The sequence below is a fragment of the Myripristis murdjan genome, chromosome 6 (assembly GCF_902150065.1).
Source record: "Myripristis murdjan chromosome 6, fMyrMur1.1, whole genome shotgun sequence".
In the NCBI taxonomy this organism is placed as follows: domain Eukaryota; kingdom Metazoa; phylum Chordata; class Actinopteri; order Holocentriformes; family Holocentridae; genus Myripristis; species Myripristis murdjan.
Window position 1 is genome coordinate 2,572,202 of NC_043985.1, and position 21,460 is coordinate 2,593,661.

Consider the following 21,460-nt stretch of genomic DNA (forward strand, 5'->3'; position numbering starts at 1 on the left):
AAATCCAGAAAATAAAAACACAATAGTAGCAGTATCAGAATCTGTGTCTGCACAAGCAGGTAAATTTGTCACTGGTTGAGTAATAAATAATAATAAGTATAAGCAACATTTTCCATTTTTAAAGGAAAAAGTCCAGCTAAAATTACAAGGGGAAAAAAACTTGGTATTGGGGTGCTGGGAGATAGGGAAGACTGGCAGACTGGAAACCTTGCCTATTCAGTTAACCTTCAACACTTTCTCTGGTAATTGGAAGGTTCCTGATCCAATCCCCGGCTCCTCCAGATGACCACTCTACCTCATGAGCCACACTTCCCCATGATACAAGTTTGTGTACAAGTTATTCCTGGGAACAATCAAGTTATTCTGCTCAGCTCTGTTCTACTGTTGAGAAAATGTTCATTACCAGCAAGTTGTATAAAGGTGAGTGATGCAGCCAATTCCGACCCCTCATCAAAATGCACTAAAATGTATCTCAAACAGTAATGAACACTGGCTGAGACCTTTTTTCTCACTCTGCTTTTCAAGAAACTTGGGAAATAGAAGCTACATGGCAACTCTGTAATATTCTTAAAAAACAAAAACAAACTAGTTGTGTGTATGTGAGGGCTGGGGGCACAGTGAACTCTTTCATCCATTGCCAAGTACAGTGGGGTGCCCGTCACCCCTCCCCCACTAAGGCAACCCCCCACCCAAGTTACTCACCTACTCCCTCCCAAAAGGTAAGCAAACACAGACCTTCTGTGTCCTTCTTCCACCCTCCCCTACGCCTCCTTTCACCACACACACACACACACACACACACACACACACACACACACACACACACACACACACACACACACACACACACACACACACACACACACACACACACACACACACACACACACACACACACACACACACACACTCTGTCCAACATCAACACCCCCAAGCTGGCCCCAACCTCACGTTAAGATATACAATCTCCATTAAACCGCAACACAACAGCAAGAGAAATGTGTAAACTGACTGGACAAACAAAGGGACATTCTGTGATCTGAAGCAGACAAACGTCTTTCTGTATCTTTGCCAGAGTTTCGTATTGCTTCAGCGGCTGACTTTCACTTAGTGGGTAAGCATGCCAGCCATGAGAAGCTTTTCCACACAACAATGCTACAGCTGCAGACTTACAGGGCACATATTTGAGGGTGCGGAACACTTTGCGCTGTGGCGTCACCCTCTTGATGTAAGGGTGGTCCTCCAGGGTCAGCAGGCTGCTGGGCGATGCCTGGCGGATGTGGACCAGCTCAAAGTCACTGGGGAAGTCAGAGGCCGGGTTTTCCCTGGGGACAATGTGCCACTCCAAGGCACCGTTCCCTGCATTCCGCAGAGCGCTGCTGATGTACAGGCTGCGGGCTTTGGCTGAGAAATACCCTGTGAACGCTACGATGTACTCTGGAGGGAAAGGAGAGACACAGAGAGAGAAAGCTGTTATACAAGAGGCAGAAAACTTAAGGGGCAGTTTCCCAGACACAGATTTAATTAACACAGGACTACGACTTAATCTGGAATAGGTAATCACAGCCTAGAAATGACCTTCCAAAACTTAAACATCTTAACTTCAGATTACTTACTTCTTTGGAGTCACTGATTACATTTAAAATGATATTCCACCAGGTTGAACTTTCTCTTTGTCTGAGTGCCACATCTGGGGTCTTTTGGGGTTCATTTTTACCATTTTGTTATTTTTTTTTTTTCTTCCACATTTTGGAAAGAAATCAAGAAAATTTGCTCAGAGGGTGCATTTGATAAACCGAATGCTGCTCATGAAACCTGGGCTGGATCTAGAGTAGTAAAATCAATCAAAATCAATTAATTACAACACTATTTTTGACCAAATACTTCAATATCAATATTGTGACGATATTGTAGGGATGACTCCTGCTGCTTTCACAAAATATTGACACAATCAAGATTTTTGATAAACAATCATTAGTAACCATGAGTAATGATTAGTAAGGATATGATGTAAGGATATGATACAAGTATAGAGAGACAAATAACAGAACAGCTACAACAGTCTAATAAGTTCAGAAAATTGCATCCCTTTACTGTGTTGACGCCTTTAAAACAAGGAAAAGACAACAATTATGCCCCATCGTGAAGGTCAATCAATATATCGCCCAGCTCTCAGGACTAAGGACAGAAAACTAATCTTTAATATGGAAATTAGATCACTGAAACCTAAATTAAGAAAAATCTAGAACTAAATTCAATCCATGACCAAGAAATTGAATTTAAGTAATTCCACTTTAAAAGTCCATTTTAGACATCAACTAAGCTTCATCCCTGTCTTGGACTCCTCACCTGTGTTTTCTGAGCAAGGGCAATATTAAGTTGGAAGAGAGAGTGGCCAAGGGGTTAAACAATCCATCAACCCCCTTATTATTAAATACCCACACCACTTAAATGTCCTGGGCCAACACACTCTACTGGCTCCAGGGGTGCTGCTCTAAGGCGGAGCCTGACCTCTGACCTCAAAGTAATGGGGGGATAAAAAGGAGACAATTTCCCTACTGCACTCAAAGAAGTTGCAAGAAAGAGTATTTCAAGGACAGGCAGGAGGGCACAGTGCATTAATTGAATGGGTTAGCAGCACAGGGGGGAACTACTGATGCTGCTTGCACAAACTGGAGCTTGGTGTATTTTTCCCAAACAAGCCTCAGATGTTAAAATACCTCTCCCAATTATTCTGGTGATTTAGATTATTATTTTTTTTTTTATACAGGGTTAACTGTCATAAATTCAATTTATTTTGTTTAAACCCTGAAGAATCTGTGTAGTCTCCCCTGTTTTGTCTGGACCTTGAGCTGGTTCATGACAAAGTGGGGGCTCGTCATTCTTAATTGGACTTGTTAACTTGTTTTTGGCTTTGAGTAGTTGTGACAATTGTTTGGATTTTTCCCGTAAGTAATACTTGGGAAACTGTATTTTGTGCCACATTGGATGGTGAACATATTCACCTGTGTAACTTTTGTGAGAAATTCACACAGATTTTGGTTTGGTTGTTTGGGGAGAGAGCTTGTTTTGTCCCTGGTAGTGTTTGCTGGTTCTAACTGAATGGCTTTGTTTTTTGGATTTCTGTTCCCTGTTAGGCTGTAGACAGCAGGTTCTGGTTAGGGAATCCGTTGTTGCACACCGCTGACGGTGTGCTGCAGGTGCAGGTTCCCCTCTGCGGGTGACCTTTTTGCGTTCTTTGCAAAATCCCAATCAGTGCTTAATGAGATGGGCGTTGTTTTTGCAACCTTATAAATTAGATATTCACCATATTAAAAAGATACTGAAAATTTGATGGCTGACGCCCTTTCTCGTGCCTTTTAGTTGCACTGTGTAACATGCTTCTGTGTTTGTAATTTGTTATCTTCCAGTACCATGTACTGTTTATCTTTTTAGATAGAGATATAGATAGATATCACTTTTTTTTTTTTTTTTTTTAAGCACACAAAATAGGGCAAATTTCGTTCTATTAGCTTTCACAAAATAAACTGGTTTTTAGCTGCAACAGAAACTGTTTGGGGAATTTGGATCAATGGACAAAATCTATGTAGCATGGCAACAGAAGAAAAAGAAAATATGAACAGCAGAGAAAGAGGCTCAGAACAGCAGAACATTGAATTTTTTTTGATCTCATGTCCCAGTTGCTCCATCCAGAGTAAGATGGTTGTACTTGTAGAACAGTGCCATACCTTTTGTGTGATGATACAAAGCACAGAGCACTTCCTGTCTTGTATTTACCCCTGACAGGATATGTGGGGCAGTACAGCAGGTTACATAAACGGCTGTGTTATATCTTCAGCTTGGCATAATAACTACAATGTTGCTATCATGATTTGATGTAACTGACACCAAGGTGTGTCTGAGTGAAAGGTTGTGTTTCACAGGCACTGCTGACATATCTTTTGTATCAGATTCTGCCCTTGAGCAGTATCTATGCAAGGACGAGGGGTGGGGGGGCAGGGATGTGAAGAGGATGAAAACAAACAAGCCTGAAAACTGCATCCTATCCTGGTAGCTCAGTGGATTAGTGCTCATACCATGTACTTGCACAAATGATCAGTTCAAACCATTCGGAACCATTTCTGCATTGTTTACTCTTGTTAATCTTTTCTCTGTTTAGTCTCTGCTAAACTAAGACTACTAAAAAAAGCATCTTCATAAATCAAGGTAACAGATCTGTTTGAGGAGTGAGTACAACCAAAAACCAATCACAGATAAAACCTGAAATATCATATCCATGAAAAACCTAGATGAAAGTGAGATACATTCATCTCAGTGATGTATTTTTTGGTGAGGAAAGCAAACTAGTGAAATTCATTTTGCTGTTACAACACATAACATATACCTGGTAAACACTGTTATCTCAGCAATAACATGTGATTTGCCCATCATGAATAAACTGTGCATGAAGTTTCCCTTGTAATTGCCTTGCTCAAGGACACTTCAACATTTTGCCTGAAGGAGTGATGCTAATTCACTTTCTCTGCCCCTAGTCATTTGACAGCATCATGTCAGCAACCTTGTCTCCATCTTTAAACTACTTTCTTTGTTGACATCTTGTTTTGAGAGCTGTCTTAGTCACTTTATCATTCGCCACAAAAATGTAAGCTGTAAAGTATAATAAACCAGTGTTCCCAATAAAAAAGGACCAATGTATTGCCAAACAATGTTGCTATCGGTATCAGCTTCAAAAAGTAATATCAGCATTCTAGGAGAGTGTCATCTGACTGAATAAATCATATTCATGCATCCTTAGTTGCCACTAGGGTCTTGATGTAGAATTCCACAAATTTTCTATGACTTTCCAAAATTAAGTGGGGATGCCCCTATGGATTAAAAGGAGTATTGCTTCTTTGTCGTTAATGTTGTTATTACAACTCTGACCAGTTCTAAAAGTGTGGGCATTCCAGTGACTTGCTGTGGAGTGTGTGCCATGGTGTGTGAGGGCTGGGCCGTGGCAGCCTGGGTTCGACTCTGGCCCAGACCCTTTGCTGCCTGTCATCCAGACTCCCTGCTCTCTCTTTCCTGTCTCTCTCCAGTGTGACTGTCTAATAAAGCAGAAATGCCCAAAAAACTCCATATTCTGCAGGTTCCCTGATCTGCAAGAAACCTGACAAAACACACTGAAAGACTGGAAACACAGTGTACCTGCAGGATACAGGCACACGATTAAATACAAATCTACTGCAAACAAATTCTCACCATGTTCCACCACCTTAGAGGAGAACTCCAGCTTGAGGGTGAGCTGGGAGCAGTTGGAGCCAGAGGGGGAGGGGAGGGGCTCCGCGCTGGGGTTGAGGTTGGAGGTTGGTTTAGCCCCGCCTGCTGGCTCCATCCCCACCAAGGGCAGGAAGCCGACCAGCAGCCCCAGCAGCATGGATACCCATACAGGAGGTGAAGGCATTTTGAGTTCTGTGGCGTTGCGTGCCATCAGGTATATCGGGGCCTCCAAAGTGTTTTGGAGGGACCCTGTTTTAGATGAAGAATGAGTAGCGTTAGGCTGGAGAAGGGTCAGGTGTTGGGACAGCCCGGTTCAGGTCCAGAGCTCGGAAAATGAGTCCACACTGCATACGGCCTGAGCAGCTTGATTCATTTCTTTCTGCGTTTCCTCTCCATGTTGGTGGTCCAGGGTGGAGGTCAGTGGTGCTGCCAGAGAACGAACACAGCCGCCATTTTGAGAACCAAAGAGGGCAGCCAGTGGGACACCGGATGGAAGGGAGGGGTACTGACGGGTGGAGGAAGATGGCAGTGTCAATCTAGAGCTCCTCTGCAACCCTTATAGATTTTTATCCTGGGAGAAAGAACAGAAAAACCTTGTCAAATAGTAAGTGAGGACAAAAGCACTTTCACATTTGCTCAAACTAGAAAACACTCAGCTACAGTGCAAACTCTGACTCTTGACCCTCCAAGCATCCCACTTAAGAGTTGGAATCAAGTCCTTATTGGTTTCTTAGTAATGGGTACAATATGATAATCATCCAGTGTTTCCCCTAGGATTCTGGCTTTGGCGAGGGGGGATGTGTGCTTCGCGTGCGCGCTTCGTGCACGAAAATTCTATAGAAACGTGACATTAAATTATTTCTGTTGTGATTTTATTTATTTTTTAATTTGAAAATTAATTTAATTAAATTAATTTAGCATGACTTTCAGGCTAGGCGGGAGGTTCCATTGGCAAGGCGCTGTGCCCCACCAACAGAATGACAGGGGAAACACTGAGCGCGTTTACATGCACACCATATTCCTGTTTATTTGGAATGTTCAAGATATTACGGTTGCGCACGAGTCATGTAAACACATACCAAACCCGATTAAGGTCATATTCCAGTTGGAAAAAAGACCCCTGGCATATGCCTGTTCTAACCAGAATATTGTGTCATGTAAACACCTTAATCTGAAAATGCCCCGTACCGGAATATTCAGTTACGTCTGCGCATGCTTGATTCACAATCCTGGAGTGTCTTTGTTGCTATGGTTACTGCAAGCGGGGAGAACGACATGGCGAACAGCATGGCGAAAAGCAGCAAGAGTCAGCATTTTTGGAGTGAGGAGGAGACTGCAGCCTGCCTTCAGCTAATGAAATATTTAAATATCATGAAGTATATCGATGGGAGAAAACACAGAAATAGCGACAGCTTCTTCTTCTTCTTCTGTATTTCCGGCAGACCAGACGCCTATACGCGTGCGGGATATGGTGTGCATGTAAACGTAGTCACTGTCATCTAATGGCAAAAACCCATCATTGGATCACCACAAAAATCTAACCAATTGTTCCTTGGTCCAAGGGCCATCTGTCCACCAAGTTACATGGAAATCCATTCTTTGATTTTTTGCCTCACCTCACAGACTGAGCACAGCAAAAATATAGCCTCACCTCCTTGGCTAAAGTAACAAAGGTGTATGTTTTTTAGCCCTCCTAGATTTTTAGGAATACAAAACAGCCTTTTCTTTGTTTTCACTTCTATCTCCTCATGCAGTGTTCAGAGAAAGTGCTTCTCTGGCTCTGCCAAGGGGAAGGAAGGGAGGTGCTGGGTGCAAAATGGTGTAGGAATGTGATATTAACCACTCCTTCCTCATTTAGTCTGTCATAAAGACCTCAAACTGCCCTTGGGGCAAAACCCTGTTACAAGGTTGAGTATGCAGAGCTAGTTAGAACTTTATCTTAACAATGACAGGGCTTGGTGAGTTGTGTCTAAAAGATGCCAAAACCAGCTAACCACTGACCACAGAAAAGCAACTGAACATCCAGGTAATACAAAGGATTATATGAGCTACTGTAAAAGTTGCAATATTCAATTATTCTCAAATAATAGCTTGTTTCTCGAGTTTGGCAAATAGACACCACTCTCTGTTAAGCGCCTTGTCAAGAAAATGTTTATAGTGCAATAAAACCCATCCTACGCTGCATAAAGAAAATGATATCTGCCTTCTATTTATGGGGTTAGATACGGTGGACACATGGCAGACAGACACACGTTACAGATGTGCAGAAAGCTAACCAACACTACTAGCACCAGCTGGGCTGCCTCAACTGACCTGAAACAGAGCATCATATGTGACGCACCACTCCAATACACACACACACACACACACACACACACACACACACACACACACACACACACACACACACACACACACACCCTCCCCATCAAAAGGGAAAACTAAAGGCAGACATGGGGTCATTTCTTTCTTTAGCTCAAGCCTTGGCCAAACCTGCAATAAAATACAAACCAACTCACACATATGTGTCATACACACAAACAGACACACATGTTCTGGACCTAAACACAAAAGCTTGTGTGAAGCACCCTGACACTGACTGAGTGTCCAGCCCAGGTTGCATAAGGCAGTTCCAGCAGCCTGCCCTCCTGCTGAGCCTGTTACTGCCTCCAACCTCACACCAGATGGCCACAGATGACGGCCTTTTGATGTTAAGCACTTTTTTCGACACTGTGTTGTGCACTTTCACATCCTCTATCACACGGAATGTAGCATTTCATCTATTTGTGAAACTGACTTATTTGTTGCCATTTTAGCATCCATCTATCCACGTGTTGTGAGAGTTTGGCATGTTGATTTCATCCTGCTGGTGTGCTGTGAGCCACTTTATCAATTGGCTGCCAAGCCTTATGGCTGGACTAAACACATGTGCAACATGTCCCGGAGTTGAGTGTGCAACTATTCAGTGAGCAATGTGTGTATGTGTTCACGCCTAGCCTTTTATATTCAGCCAGTCATGCCTCTGTGGTAATGTTGTCCACCAAGTCAAAAACAATGCCCCGGTCATAGTTTCCTAACCATACAGCAAACTATATATTTACCAAAATTACTGGGGGAAGATGAAGTCAACATCAGCTTCCTGGGTTGGATTGGAATTTTAAGAACATGGCACACAAAATAAAACACCTATGAATCAGTTTTATCCTCTCCCACACTCAGCAGAGAGCTGCTTACATAGATTTACATTAAATCATCAGTGAAATAACTCAAAACAACTATGGGTACTGTCATCTGGTGTGTGTGGTCACATGCCTACCTGAGTAAAGTCTTAATGATACAGTAGATAAGAAATGAAGATGAGGGGCTACAGAAGTGATAAGGGTGTAGAGATTATGGCGCTGTAATTAAAAGCCCCTGGCTGGCCTAGTGCGACAGCGGTGGTGGTTGGGTGCAGGCGGCGCGAATCACCAGATCCGGCTTGGGGCAGGATCCCTGCATGTAGAGACAACAATACAACTAACAACTACTGGTTTAGACCCAGGGCTGTAAAAATAGTCCTATTGGTTAGGGAAGGGCTGTAAAAGACAGGCTGGGGCCACTTGTGTCAACATGACTCTAAGCCACAAAAATGGCATCAAGCCTCAGGGGCTACAGTAGATTAGTAGCTACACAAGACCCCCACCCTGATCAGAGGAAAGTCTAAACAGAGAAATCATGGCAGTGTTTCTCCAACTATGAGCCATGACCGGTGCCACTCCTGCACATGTAGCTGAGGAGTCCCCTTGAGATTTATGGGGTTTTATTCTCTATGGGTTTGGGTGTAAATCGTACCAGTGCTGCTCTCTAGTCCTTTAGACAAAAAACAGAAATATATTAGGAGGATAAAATCCTAGCCCTGGTGTTATACTGTTGTTTTAATGTCGTTATGTCCATGATGGATGACTGTGTGTCGACAATTCTCAAATAAAGAGACAAAGCCATGTAGAGCACACTATACTGGTTGGTGGTACACATTCCCATATTCCAGTAATTAAACTGAGGTATTATTCTGTTCTATCTGGTGTTCATGGTTGACAATCACCTTATAAATATTTACAAACCACTTGGTCAAACAGGAGCACATCTAAAACACACACAACCAAACAATGTTGTGTTTGGTAGCAAAAGTGGTGGCTCTGTAGCTTTGACCAGGTTTATAAACAATTTCGGCACTCTTCCGCTGTGGACAAGGCCATGAGAGGAAAACAACAGCTTATTGATTTCCAGTGCGCCATAACCGTGGTCTAAAACACACTTAAACCTTAAAAGCAGACGTTAGTAATCCAGTTCTGTAAAAAAGCCGAAGCGTCATTCAGCATTTAGGTCCAAAAAGGTTTCATCAGTAACGTTACTAGCGTCAAAGGCATCAACAGACCCATGCTGGAGGCTACAGCAAAATATTTTTACAATGTTGGGTTAATTTTTTCATTCGTATGAATTTGTAAACAACGAAAGCATGGATTAACGTCGTGAAAGATACAAAGCGCCGTCTTAAATGGCTTCTGTAAACAAGCTAATACATTTTCAGAGCCTACAGACTATCACATGCACAGCGTTAGCTAGCTAGCTTGCATTTTGTCCTATACAGAGGCTGGTGTTGGTTAACAGTGAATGTGCTGCTCATACTCACCGAGCCGACGGACTTCTCAAACTGAATTATGTTCGTTTTTATCATTCGCCCTCCGTGTAGCGGTGGATTGGTGGCTACAGGGTAAATTTAAGTCCATCGAACAAAAGCTACTAAGAGCAAACTCACTACAGCCGCAGATCACTGACGTCTGGTTAGCAAGAGTTGCCAGGTTTGTGTGAACCATCCCCCTTAATAGCTATGCATGTTAGTTCCTTCCTTCCTTGGAAATAAGAAAGGTAGCCAAGACACGGCGGCTGCCCACTCGCCTTGTTTTAGAGGAAATTGTTAGTACTGGCGATTACGCTTGTCTTCGTATTATTTTCTCCTCGCATTTCAAAGGCATGCACTTTTTAATCAAACCTGGCAACCATGCGGGCCATCAGCTACGGCTTTAACACAGCCTTACCATCAATACGCGTTTTTGCCAGCAGAGGGCGCTACATCCTGGTACATCCAGCTACATCCTGTTGTTGAGAAATTATAAAAGATCCATCACTGGAGCATTGTAGCAAGGCCAGTCATTTAAAATTGCAACAAGCCTTTGTACTCACTGTAATGAGGGGGAAAAAATAAACCAGTGTACTTAATATTAATAGAATTTACAAAACATATTGAGATTAATTCTTAAGGCTAGGGATACTTTATTTTAATACAGCCCTGTCTTGGGGCTCTGTCTCATTAAAACACATGAGAACCCAGGTCATCTAGGGATAAATCAGAGACCAGCTTATAACCCATTTCAGAGAGTGGTGTGCAAATGCAACAGCAAGAAGGCTAGTCTGGTTTCAGTTTGTTTTATTGGCACATTTGCATAGAACAATGACTGAAACAGTTCACCATTTAAAAAAAAAAGTTAATGGTAGAAGAATCAAAGTGTTATCATTCATTTAGACACACAGACACACAATAACAAACATAAAAGACAAACGACTGGAGACTTCAGGTAACAGTGTTGAGTTGGCTACTTCATTTAGGACAACAGCACTTATATAAAAAAAAAAAAATCACACAGATAATATAAAAATGTGAAAGGAAACTTGTAAAAATGTGTTTACATTCCGCAAAACTGCTTACAAATACTACTTGGTTATTCATTGGATGTGGTATACAATAGACACAATGTTGCTGACTAATTTCAACTGCTGGAATTCCTTGGAGTCCAAATAATTGCTTTGTGAATGTAATTCTTTTAGATCTGAGAATTCAAAATAGGTTAAAAATGTGTGCTTCACAAAGATGCTCTGCTTTAGATGGCATCTAATATGAACAGACTTCAAAATTTGAGGTCACTTCATTGGTGATTTTTGTAGGAAGTATATCCTGATGATAGGTAGCAGACACTAATCTGGGCATTGAGATGTAGATAGTGTGTTGAAACCAGTTCCAATGTTAGCCTCCCACATAGTCTTGTATGTATAAACAACTATTTACTTCATCAGTGAAGTCAGACATCAGGACAGGTGACAGCAGTGGAACAGAGGAAGACAGAATAGTTTACCTAGATACAGCAATCTAAATTAAATCAAGGAAACTGTTTTAGGAGTAGCATCAGGGAGATGGCAGAGCATCCCAGAATAAGCACAGGACAAAAGAACATTCCAACATAAAGAACGGAAAAACTGAGGTCAGGTGACATGGCTCGGTTGGATTTCCAGTATGTTTTTAAAAAAAAAAGTTTGCGACAACAGCACACTTTATAGTACCAGGAGTGGATCACAGCAAACTGCTCATGTAAAGCATGCGAGCCCACAAAGTACAACAGGTTTACTCTGGAAGTGTTCTGGAGGATGGACAAAATGCATAAAGAGAAGTGAACAAGGCAGATTAACAGGAACAAAAACTGGTCAAAAACTTTTAAGTTCCTACAGGTGCATGTTAATACAGTGACCATGTTCATTTCCAGTCACTGTGATTTCCAACAAGACAAAAATAACTTCGATTAGACCTCTAACAGGAAGTGCATTACCCTATAGCAGGAGGGGGAAAAAATCATGACAAGGCAAGCACGCCCAACCTCTCATCTAAATTCTGCAGCCTTAAAGGAATACTCCAACGTTTTGGGCAAAATACCCTTTTTCCAACTTACTCACACTGATAGAAGATGTTTGATACCATTTTCACCTCTGTACATTCAGTGGTTCAGCTCTTAAAGGTAACACATCATGCTAGCTTAGCATTAAGACTTGAAGTCTATGGTAGTCACGAGCCTAGCTCCATCAAAGTCAAAATATTAACTTTACAGCAACTGTGAAGCTGTCTTATTTACACAGTGTATCATATGTATCTGAAATGCACGTCTTGGGATTAAAAAAACAAAAACAAAAACAAAAAAAATAGTTGTTTTAGGAGAATTTAGATGGTAGAACTGTAACTGCTGAACACATTTATCCCCCCACCTATCACAATGATCTGTGCACCTCTGAAGGTGGAGCTAGATCTGGCACAAAATTAACTTCTCCCACGACGACTCTCATTTCTTGGTTTTGGAGTTACTGTAAGGTATTTTTTTTTCTCACTTTGATGGAGCTCAGCTAATGACTCCCATAGGTTTCAAGTCTTTATGCTAAGCTAACACAAAATACTACCTATATGTGAACCGAACTACAGGATGTACGGAGGTGAGGATGGTATCAAACGTCTTGTCTCAGTCTGAGTAAATCAGAAAAAGGGTAACTGCCCAAAACACTGGAGTATTCGTTTAACTCCTATTTGTGCAGTAGTCCTCACACTACATTGACTTACAGCATATTCTTAGTGGATGGGAATGCTCATGGGTATTGGATTAGAGTATGATTCAGAGTAAAAACAAAGAAATGACAGAGAATGGAGGAGAACTGGTTGAAAGGGTGTGTGTTACAACCCCATTGTTTGTTCACTGTACCTATTAAGGTTCTGGTAAGTTGTTATTTTCTGGACGAGACCTTGGAAATAAATCATAAGTGCACTTACAATGGAAAGGTAAAATTTCCAATTTCAATTTAAGAAAGGTTACCTTATGCATACGACTGCATAGTCTCATGAGCTACATATATGTACATAAACCATTATCACTTAAAATCATACATATCATTGGTCTTTTGATTCGGTCCTACATGTTCCTTATTATCTTCAGTGATTCCTTCATTTCAGATATGAGAATACAAATTTAAAGGTATGGTTAAGATCCACCGAAGTTGTTTTCTGCAGGCTAGAACACAAGCTGTCTAGCTGAGAGTTACTATACATCCATGGGAAGCTCAGGAAAAAACGAGTGATGCCTGACCCCTGGGCTCGGTATAACAATAACACAAAAAAGCATGTGTGTCATTCCCATTGTAAACAACAAGGAAAATGTAAGAGCTTATGAAGAGTACTCGAACTTTATAAGCTGCTGCAAAACACAAAGGGCACAAGTGAGAGCATGTCATAAGGGAATCTATGAACATACACTAATCATTGGGAAGGGGGCCTATTTGATGAAACACAGTTGAGATTAAGTGCTGATGACACAGAACCAGAGAAAAACAACTTCACAATCTTTTGACAGCTTTTATGATATCAATGGATCAATAATGGCAAGAATAGCAAAGCTTAGACTTGACTAAAAAAATAATCTTCCATTTTGGCCTTCTATGATGTGCACGGGTTGCAGTGTATTTCCATTGCCCACCTCTTAAGATAAGGTCTGCTTTGCTATGTCTCCAAGTCTTCCTGTAGCACAATAATAAATTCACAGCAATTTTAAAATCAGGAATAAGTAAGGGAACAGATTTTCCCCTCTTCTTAAGTGTCCATTACGTCTTAGAAACTTCAGTACCTAGAATTCTGTTCAACAGATCCATGTGGATGGTCATCATCCAGTGACCATTTGAACGGAGATCAATAATCATGTCAATAATAATAAATAAATATGAAGGGACACAGGAAGTTAAGGAAACGGCGATAAAAGGAATAGAATAGGCACTTCCTTCCTCTTTAGGCACTCTGGCCAAAGAAGAGGTGAAGGGGATGGATGAATAGGCAGAGAGATGGAACAGTTTGGGATTGTTACAGTACAAAACTGTACTGGTGTGTCCTTTTCTGTGCTCATCGTAAGAAACGCTGCCATAGGAACTCACTATCTTTCACCTTTGCATTGTCCTAATGGTGTGTGGATCAATTTAGATTAGACCATTGGACTTGTACAGTTGCAACTGGCAACAATTACTGTTCAACTTTATTTCCACTGTTGCCAGTAGCCACAGATCTAGTGAAGTCATGATCCTGTTTTAGTGACAATGATTTGGTACTTTCTGCCATTTTTGGCCTTTAACACTGGCAGCAACTTTGAGCAGTGGTAGTCATGGTACAAGTTCAACCACTGTAGTGCTGTTACCCCCAGAGTCTCAGTTACTTGATCATCGTTGGCTCCTGTGGTCAGCGGTTCAGCCGTTGTACTGCTGCTGATAACGGCGGTTGAGCTCGCGGAGCTCTTTCTCTCGAGCACGCCGTGCCTTGTTGGATTTGGTAGAACGGCTGGAGCGCGTAGACTGGGCCGACTTAGTGCTATGGCAACGAGAGGACGCCCGCTTCAGGAGGTTCTGAGATATGGAGCGTTGCAGGTTCTTCATGGAGGAGGAGGCAGCCATGCTCACGATCCAGGGGTGCTTGAGGGCCTGGCCGGCCGTTAGCCGCTCACTGGGGTCCACCGTCAGGACGCGCTCCACAAAGTCTTTGGCCAGGTTGGACACACTGGGCCATGGCTACAGAGGGGGCACAGGCAATGAGAGAAAGACATGAATTTATAAACTGCTTACACCGAGACTTTGTAGTGTCTATGAATAGAGTAGATATATGAGGAATACATAAGGGAGGAGACACAATATGGGAGGGGGGAGATGAAGCTGGAGAGGAGGAGAAAACAAAGAGACAGGAGGAAAATAAACTGCTAATGAGTCAACCCTAACAGGTAGTTTTTAAAAAAATATATATTTAATGGTGATGGAAAAATGAAAACAACCATGAGCATGACAACTGTTTGCCACCAACAGAGCTCAGGTCTTCTGGCTTTCAGCCAGGCCGCTGGACACAAGGGGGCAGCAGTGTCAACAGAGCCAAGAATGACTGTGTTTGGGCGCAGATCACAAGAAGCTACATCGCCCGCATGAGGGCGCTAGGTGGCTACATGACCAAGGTATTTTTGGTCGACTGTGATCAGTGTGATAATGAGTCTTTCTGACTAGGGGCTGGCAAACGAGAGTGTGTGCAGTGATTGCTTCTAGGGAGGTCACAATAGCATTATTTTGGTAGCTGACACCAATAATGACTCAATATCATAGCACAAGCTCCTTTATCTGAAATCTCTGTATAGACAAACCAAAAACTTTGTGTTTTGAGTATTTAAACATATAGTCTGCATTACTATAAAAACAATGAGCTACAGAATGAGGTATCAGGTTTTATTGATACTACTGATACTGAAATAATAGTTTTGGAACTGTTTCAAAATTTTGTATTGACTTGGTATTCAAGTGTTCATTATTGTTCCATCCCTACTTGACTGTTCTATCAAGTCAGTGGTCACATCAAACCGGCTAGATCATAAATATGAACATGAGGATGGTGATAAAAACAGGTTATCACAGAGAATAACTTTACATATTATGAGCTTAGATAAGCAGTGTTGGGCACTTGCAAAAATCAAATGCAAAATAAAATGATCACAAATCAAACGGTCCTTTCAATGGCTGTAGTCTCTCTTGCTGGTATAAGTGACTAGATGAGAGTCAAACCCGACGCTTACTAAGACAGGAACAGGGAATATCAATGCTGCATGCCTTTCTATACACACACACACACACACACACACACACACACACACACACACAGCTTGTAGCTGATGCCCTGATTTGCAACCAGCTGTGTTTTCAATATCCCAATAGACTCCTAACACACACATACACACACAAGGTAAATCACCAGCAGAGGCCAAGCATACATGACACATATATAGCCCTCAGATATACATTTCTCCGCTTGCTACAAGCAATGTTCAGGCCATGATTAGTTTTGGACTGCAGCGGTAAATGTGAGCGTTATTTATCACAGCTATAAAAACACACGCCCCCAAGAGAAGTTTATTTGAGTCGACTCCACCTCAGCTCATCCTCTCATTTACTCCATGGCAGGGTTTCTTAAACTATCAGGATCCTAAAAGGGTAACAGGCCTATTTCTCAGGCGTCCTGACAATAGTTAGAGGTCTTGTATTGCATTAGACTCGGTCCCAGGGAGATGAGATTACACAATTATGAAACAAATTCTCTCCAGTTCTGATTGGTCGAGCTGTTGAAAAACACTCACAAATTTCAAATCAGATAATCCACATATTAAAGTACCCAAGATTACAAGCCATACTGGACTAGAAGTATATCACTTGGTGGAGGAAAAAACACTATTATTGGAATTACTGATTAAAATTAAGATACTTCTCAAGCATTCTCATTTTCTTTATTGGAACAAAGGAATATTACAGTCTGTTACTGAAGCAATAAGGCACTGAAGGCATTTAAAATTTCTAGGTGTAGTAAGCATGGCATACATCAAGTGGCTTGGCCTATTATGTAATTTGGAGCAGTGTCGTTTTCAGATGCAGCACACCTCTTTTGTTGCATCATGTCAACAGGCTACTTTCTCTTACCTACATTTAAAACACCGACATCATAATAATCTTAAACCAAATCCTCATTCTGGATCCACAGCACTGGTCACATAAAACTCACAACGCCATGCATGGCCACCCACCTCAAAATAAAGCTGCCTTACTAATTCCTAAAAAAAACATTTTGAAGATGCCTAATACTCATTCAACAGATGTGCCATACTGCATGCAGACATCAACAAAGACATAGGCTGCCTAAAAGTGGTTTCAATAAATAAATGTCAAAGATGGCTTTATTTATCCTGTCAGATGGATGCATCCTCAGAAAAAATGAAAATCGGGTGCACCGGTGGCTAACCGGTAAAGAGTGCGTACCATGTACCAGGGCTTAGTCCCGATCGCAGCGACCGGGGTTCGAATCCGACCTCAGGTCCTTTGCTGCACGTCATCCCCCCTCTCTCTCCCCTGCCTTTACTGTCTATCTCCACTGTGACTGTCAAATAAAGCGGAAAATGCTGAAAAAATAATCTTTAAAACAAAAAAAATGAAAAAAAGAAAAAATGAAAATCAAGTGCTCTTGATTAAATATTCCAGAACTACTCAGCTGTTATTTGCCCTGATGTGGCTGTATGTGGGGCAAGCAGTAACCAAGGGCCCCTTTGTAAAGCTCACCAACTACATAAACATCCCACACTGTGAAACAAAGGAACAGGCTACTCAGCATTCTTTAAACTAGATGCACAGATAGAGCATAAATTATTATGCACACACACACACACACACTTGGAGGGAGGGAATGTTGACTTAGAGTGGACAAATAAATGGTACTTGGTGGAGCATGTTAAAGGGTAGGATGCATGTGATATACTATGGATGTGAAGGGTAAAAGAAAGACAAGTATGAGGTTCATGTGGGGATGGGAAAAAGGTATGTGTGTATGTGTGTGTCTGTATAACAACATGTCACCTCAGCAGAGAAGCTGTACTTCCCCTTGGAAATGTGTTGACAAAGCCTCACGTCGTGTGAGGAATGTACTCCAAATATGGGTGAAGAGTGTGGGAAAGAGCAAGTGAAAGGGGGTGAGCGAGTCACAATATCTAACATCTCACCTCTCCGGAGAAGCTGTACTTTCCCTTGAGGATCTGCCTGTAGAGCCTCATGCGATTGTCGTCCTCAAAGGGCATAGTTCCGCTCAGCAGGATGTACGATATCACCCCCAGTGCCCACATGTCCACCGCGTTCGTATAGGGCTTCCTCACCAGGATCTCAGGGGCAATGTACTCCGGTGTACCGCATGTGGTCTTCATCAGGCACTCGTCCCCCTTCTTCCTGCTACTGGCCAAGCCGAAGTCGGTGATGATGATCTTGGAGTCGGCTCCTGGATGGTAGTAGAGCAAGTTCTCCGGTTTCAGGTCTCTGTGGGTGATGCCCAGGGTATGGAGATACTTGACGCCATCAAGCACCATCTGGAGCACCCGTGTGGCATCCCTTTCAGTGAAGGAACCGCGGGCGATAATCCGGTCAAAGAGCTCTCCGCCAGTGGCCAGCTCCATCACCATGTAGACGCGCTCGGCCGTCTCGAAAACCTCCATCAGCTGGATGATGTTGGTGTGGCGGACGCGCCGCAGAACGCACAGCTCCGACTCGCACACCTCCCTGCCCTCCCGGTAACGGGTCTCAATCATCTTGATGGCGTACGGCTGCCGCGTGCTCTTGTGCTCCACGCGGACAACGCGGCTGAAACTGCCTCGGCCTATCAGAGCTTTGATGTCATACTTGGCCGTGACCCGTGGGTCAAACTTGGCCCGGTACCTTGCCACCTTTTTCTGCTGGGGGTCCGACAGTTCAGATTGGTCCTTGCGGGGCTGGGCGGAGACAGTGGGGGTGGGGGAAGCAGCTTGGGCCTTAAAGGGGGAAGCGGAGTCCACCTTGTCGCCTCCCCCAGCCCCACCATTCTTGCTTCCTGTGCCATCCCCTCGTATGAAGTGCTTATAGATGTCTGTCTGAGGGGGCTGGGGAGGGTCCACCTGAAAAAAGATGAACAGTGTTCATCACAAATGCAAAACACATACTAGAGAGCAACAATATTACAGCTGGCAATGAAACAAAGGATCAAATTAACTGACATACAAAAAACACTGAGGTCACAACTATTCATAGCTACAGTATAATTACCTTGCATGTCAGCATGGCATCCTACAGTTTCAGCAAAACAGCAAAAAGAAATAAACTACTGTACAGCTAGCAAATAAACACTGCTTCAACTGCTTTATCAGTAATCCTTTCCATCTTCATAAATAAAATCACTTCATGACTGCACATTTGCTATTATTTTTAGTGTTAGTTACATAGATAGCAGTAACGATACTACTACTGCTAACGTGAGTACTAAAAGTGGTAGCTAGTATCTAGGATTGAGCAATATGGACAAAATGAAATATCACAATATCTCTGACCAAATAATATGATTTTGACACAATACTGTTGGGATGATCTCTAGTGGTTTTATAAAATACTTACACATAAAGACATTTTACCATAAGTGGATAGAGACCAAGCAGGTAGAGACAAAAAGAACAACTAAAACAGTCTAATGAGTTAAAAATTGCATCTCTTTGCTGAAACACAGCCTTTGAAACCAAGAAAAGACTGCATTTTTGCGATATCACAGTATCGCAATGTACAAAACCCTACTGCCCAGCCCTAGCAGCAGCATTAACATAACTATTACTAGTACCTCAAAAGTTGTCCTACTGACCTTTTTGACGAGGTCCAGCTGAACATCCCCTGGAGGCTCAGGGAGGACCTTACTGTTCCTGCACCCCATCACATCACCATGGGCCGCTGCCCAGCGAGCCACACAGGCCACCAGTAGCCCTGCCTCATCACCGCAACAGCTGATTCAACAGACCCAGGGAGCCCAACATCCAGGCTGTGCGCAGGATCAGATAAAAAGTTCACGAACTGATTACACCCACTCAAGTCCCAATAAGGTGTCATCAGCAGTCAGACAGTTTATGAATACAACTGCTACACCTACTGAAGCACAGCTGAAATCAAAGGGTCAAAGAGTTTCTGTATGCATTGTGGCAGGTATTTAAGATAGCGTCATACCTCCAGCAAGTGCCATAATGCCATATTGTTTTTACTACAACAATATAATTTTATAAATATGTGCCGGTTGACCCAACATACACAGCATCCAGGAAGGGGTGTATGCAGGCAGGGGTTACATCTATCCCTTGTAGGGGCTAGCAGGGCCCCATCTGGGATGGCGTAATATGTTCAAGGTTTGGAGGAAAATTTCTTAAGTGGGGTTAGTATGGATGCTCACGGCACTAAAATGATTGAACCGGGGCATCAAACGTCTTTGAGACAACATTAAGAGCGGTTGCCCTTAGGAATGTTGCAATGTTGTATTCATCAGTTTTGCAGAGGTTTCATAGAAAATGAAATCATCGACTACATTTTAAACTTTTTTTTCACCCCTTGAGTAAACACAGGCTTCGATCCATTGGGAAAAACTTCAACGTTAGCGTCAGTCTTGCCAGGGATAAAGCAGCTTCCCTGGAGAATCGCAGGTTGGAGAACAAGAGAGGGAGGCTCTGAAATGCAGAACACAAAATGAAATATGAATCCTGGGTGATTATGTTGAGCAGAATCAATACATGAGCATTGTGTGCGTGCGTGTGTGTGTGTAAATGCTGGAGGTCTAACATGCTCAGAAGAGCAGCAGCATATTCTCAGACTTAGGCTGGAAATTGAAAATAAGCTATAGTTGCAGTTTAATACCAGATCCAAAAATAAATAAGTAAATAAATAATCACTATGATATTTGCATATTAACTGGCTCAAGTCGTGAGATTAGGCCCTGTTGTAAAACCATCAGACACAATAACAAGGTTACAGCCATCCAGACTTGTTTTGAAAAGGCCAAAAAGACAAGGGGTTGCCTCGCCATTGTAAAAGTAGATACAGTGTGACACATGGTCACATCAAATGTGTGAGTATCAAATGTTGGAAGTCTGCTCGCATAACTATTTTAGTTTTCAGTTTAAATGTTCAATTGTCTTTGCTTTCTCAGCCCTGACTACAGAAAATTAATTTGAAACACCCTTCAGAGAGAAACTAGTTTTCAAAACAGGCTGCATGGTTAAGAACTTATGAAAGCTCTTTGTACTAAACATTGGGTGAGTGTACAATTACATGAACACAAAGTTTACAGAAGATCAAAAGTGGCCAGGCCCATTTCATGTCAATGTTTTACCTTCAGCCAAAAAGGACATTTGGCCATTTTTTCTGCAACTTCGGGCACCGTTAGGACAACTTATTCTAACTTTTCAAAGCAACCCGGACATTATGGGTGCAAAAGCGACTTTGAATCTCACCTCATTACTTATCCGATACAGCCAAGGAGCTAAGCATGCTAACAAGCTAGCTAGCAGCAGGGCAGGACTCCCAGCTTGCCAAATCCAGCCTCCTCACCCCACTCTCACTCAGCTGTTCTCTCCATTTTCACCTCGTAGCTTCCCAACTTTATTCCCGACGATAACCACGTCAAATCCACGCCTTCATTTGTTAGTAACATTCTGTGTCAACTCCGCAGTGTCATGTTGGCTCTGGAGATGCTGTGAAGTGTCAAGGGACTGTGCAAAACTTTCCAAAACTGACCCGTCGGTGTCTTTTCTGGACGGTGTTTTTCGACTAGAACCACCTTTCCACCACCAGAGTGAAGCCGCACACAACAGGAAGTATGTGTTCCGGTTATAATTTCCAAAATAAAAGCCCCGTCGAAACGTCGCATCCCTTTTGGTTGCGTGGGTAATACAAAGCACCAAAGTGCAAGTTTAAATTTATGAGAAATGTAACAACAACAACAACAACAACAACGGACATCCATGGTAGCGAAATGGGT

The 21,460-nt window shown here is 42.5% G+C and overlaps 2 protein-coding genes across 3 annotated transcripts in view; both read right to left on the reverse strand.

Annotated features, from left to right (window-relative positions):
* The window catches only part of mbtps1 (membrane-bound transcription factor peptidase, site 1), a 29,108-nt gene extending 18,891 nt beyond the window's left edge, over positions 1 to 10,217 (reverse strand). Inside the window, exons 1-3 of the mRNA XM_030053282.1 lie at positions 9,929 to 10,217; positions 5,242 to 5,830; positions 1,174 to 1,437 (exon numbers count right to left, since the gene is read on the reverse strand). Coding sequence (XP_029909142.1) covers positions 1,174 to 1,437; positions 5,242 to 5,470 — 493 coding nt within the window. The 5' untranslated portion in view covers positions 5,471 to 5,830; positions 9,929 to 10,217. The remainder of the gene's footprint in view (positions 1 to 1,173; positions 1,438 to 5,241; positions 5,831 to 9,928) is intronic.
* A 489-nt stretch (positions 10,218 to 10,706) lies between these two features.
* On the reverse strand, positions 10,707 to 21,259 carry pskh1 (protein serine kinase H1). Of its 2 annotated transcripts, XM_030054287.1 has the most exons (5): positions 20,934 to 21,259; positions 20,032 to 20,150; positions 19,304 to 19,477; positions 17,655 to 18,572; positions 14,332 to 14,649 (listed from the first exon to the last, which is right to left on the reverse strand). In XM_030054287.1, the coding sequence occupies exons 3-5, from the start codon at positions 19,370 to 19,372 to the stop codon at positions 14,332 to 14,334; spliced, it is 1,305 nt and encodes a 434-aa protein (XP_029910147.1). In that variant the 5' UTR covers positions 19,373 to 19,477; positions 20,032 to 20,150; positions 20,934 to 21,259. The 2 variants fall into 2 exon arrangements, with proteins under 2 accessions (XP_029910148.1, XP_029910147.1); XM_030054288.1 differs by having other exon boundaries at positions 10,707 to 14,649; positions 19,304 to 20,150.
* Between the last annotated feature and the right edge of the window lie 201 nt (positions 21,260 to 21,460).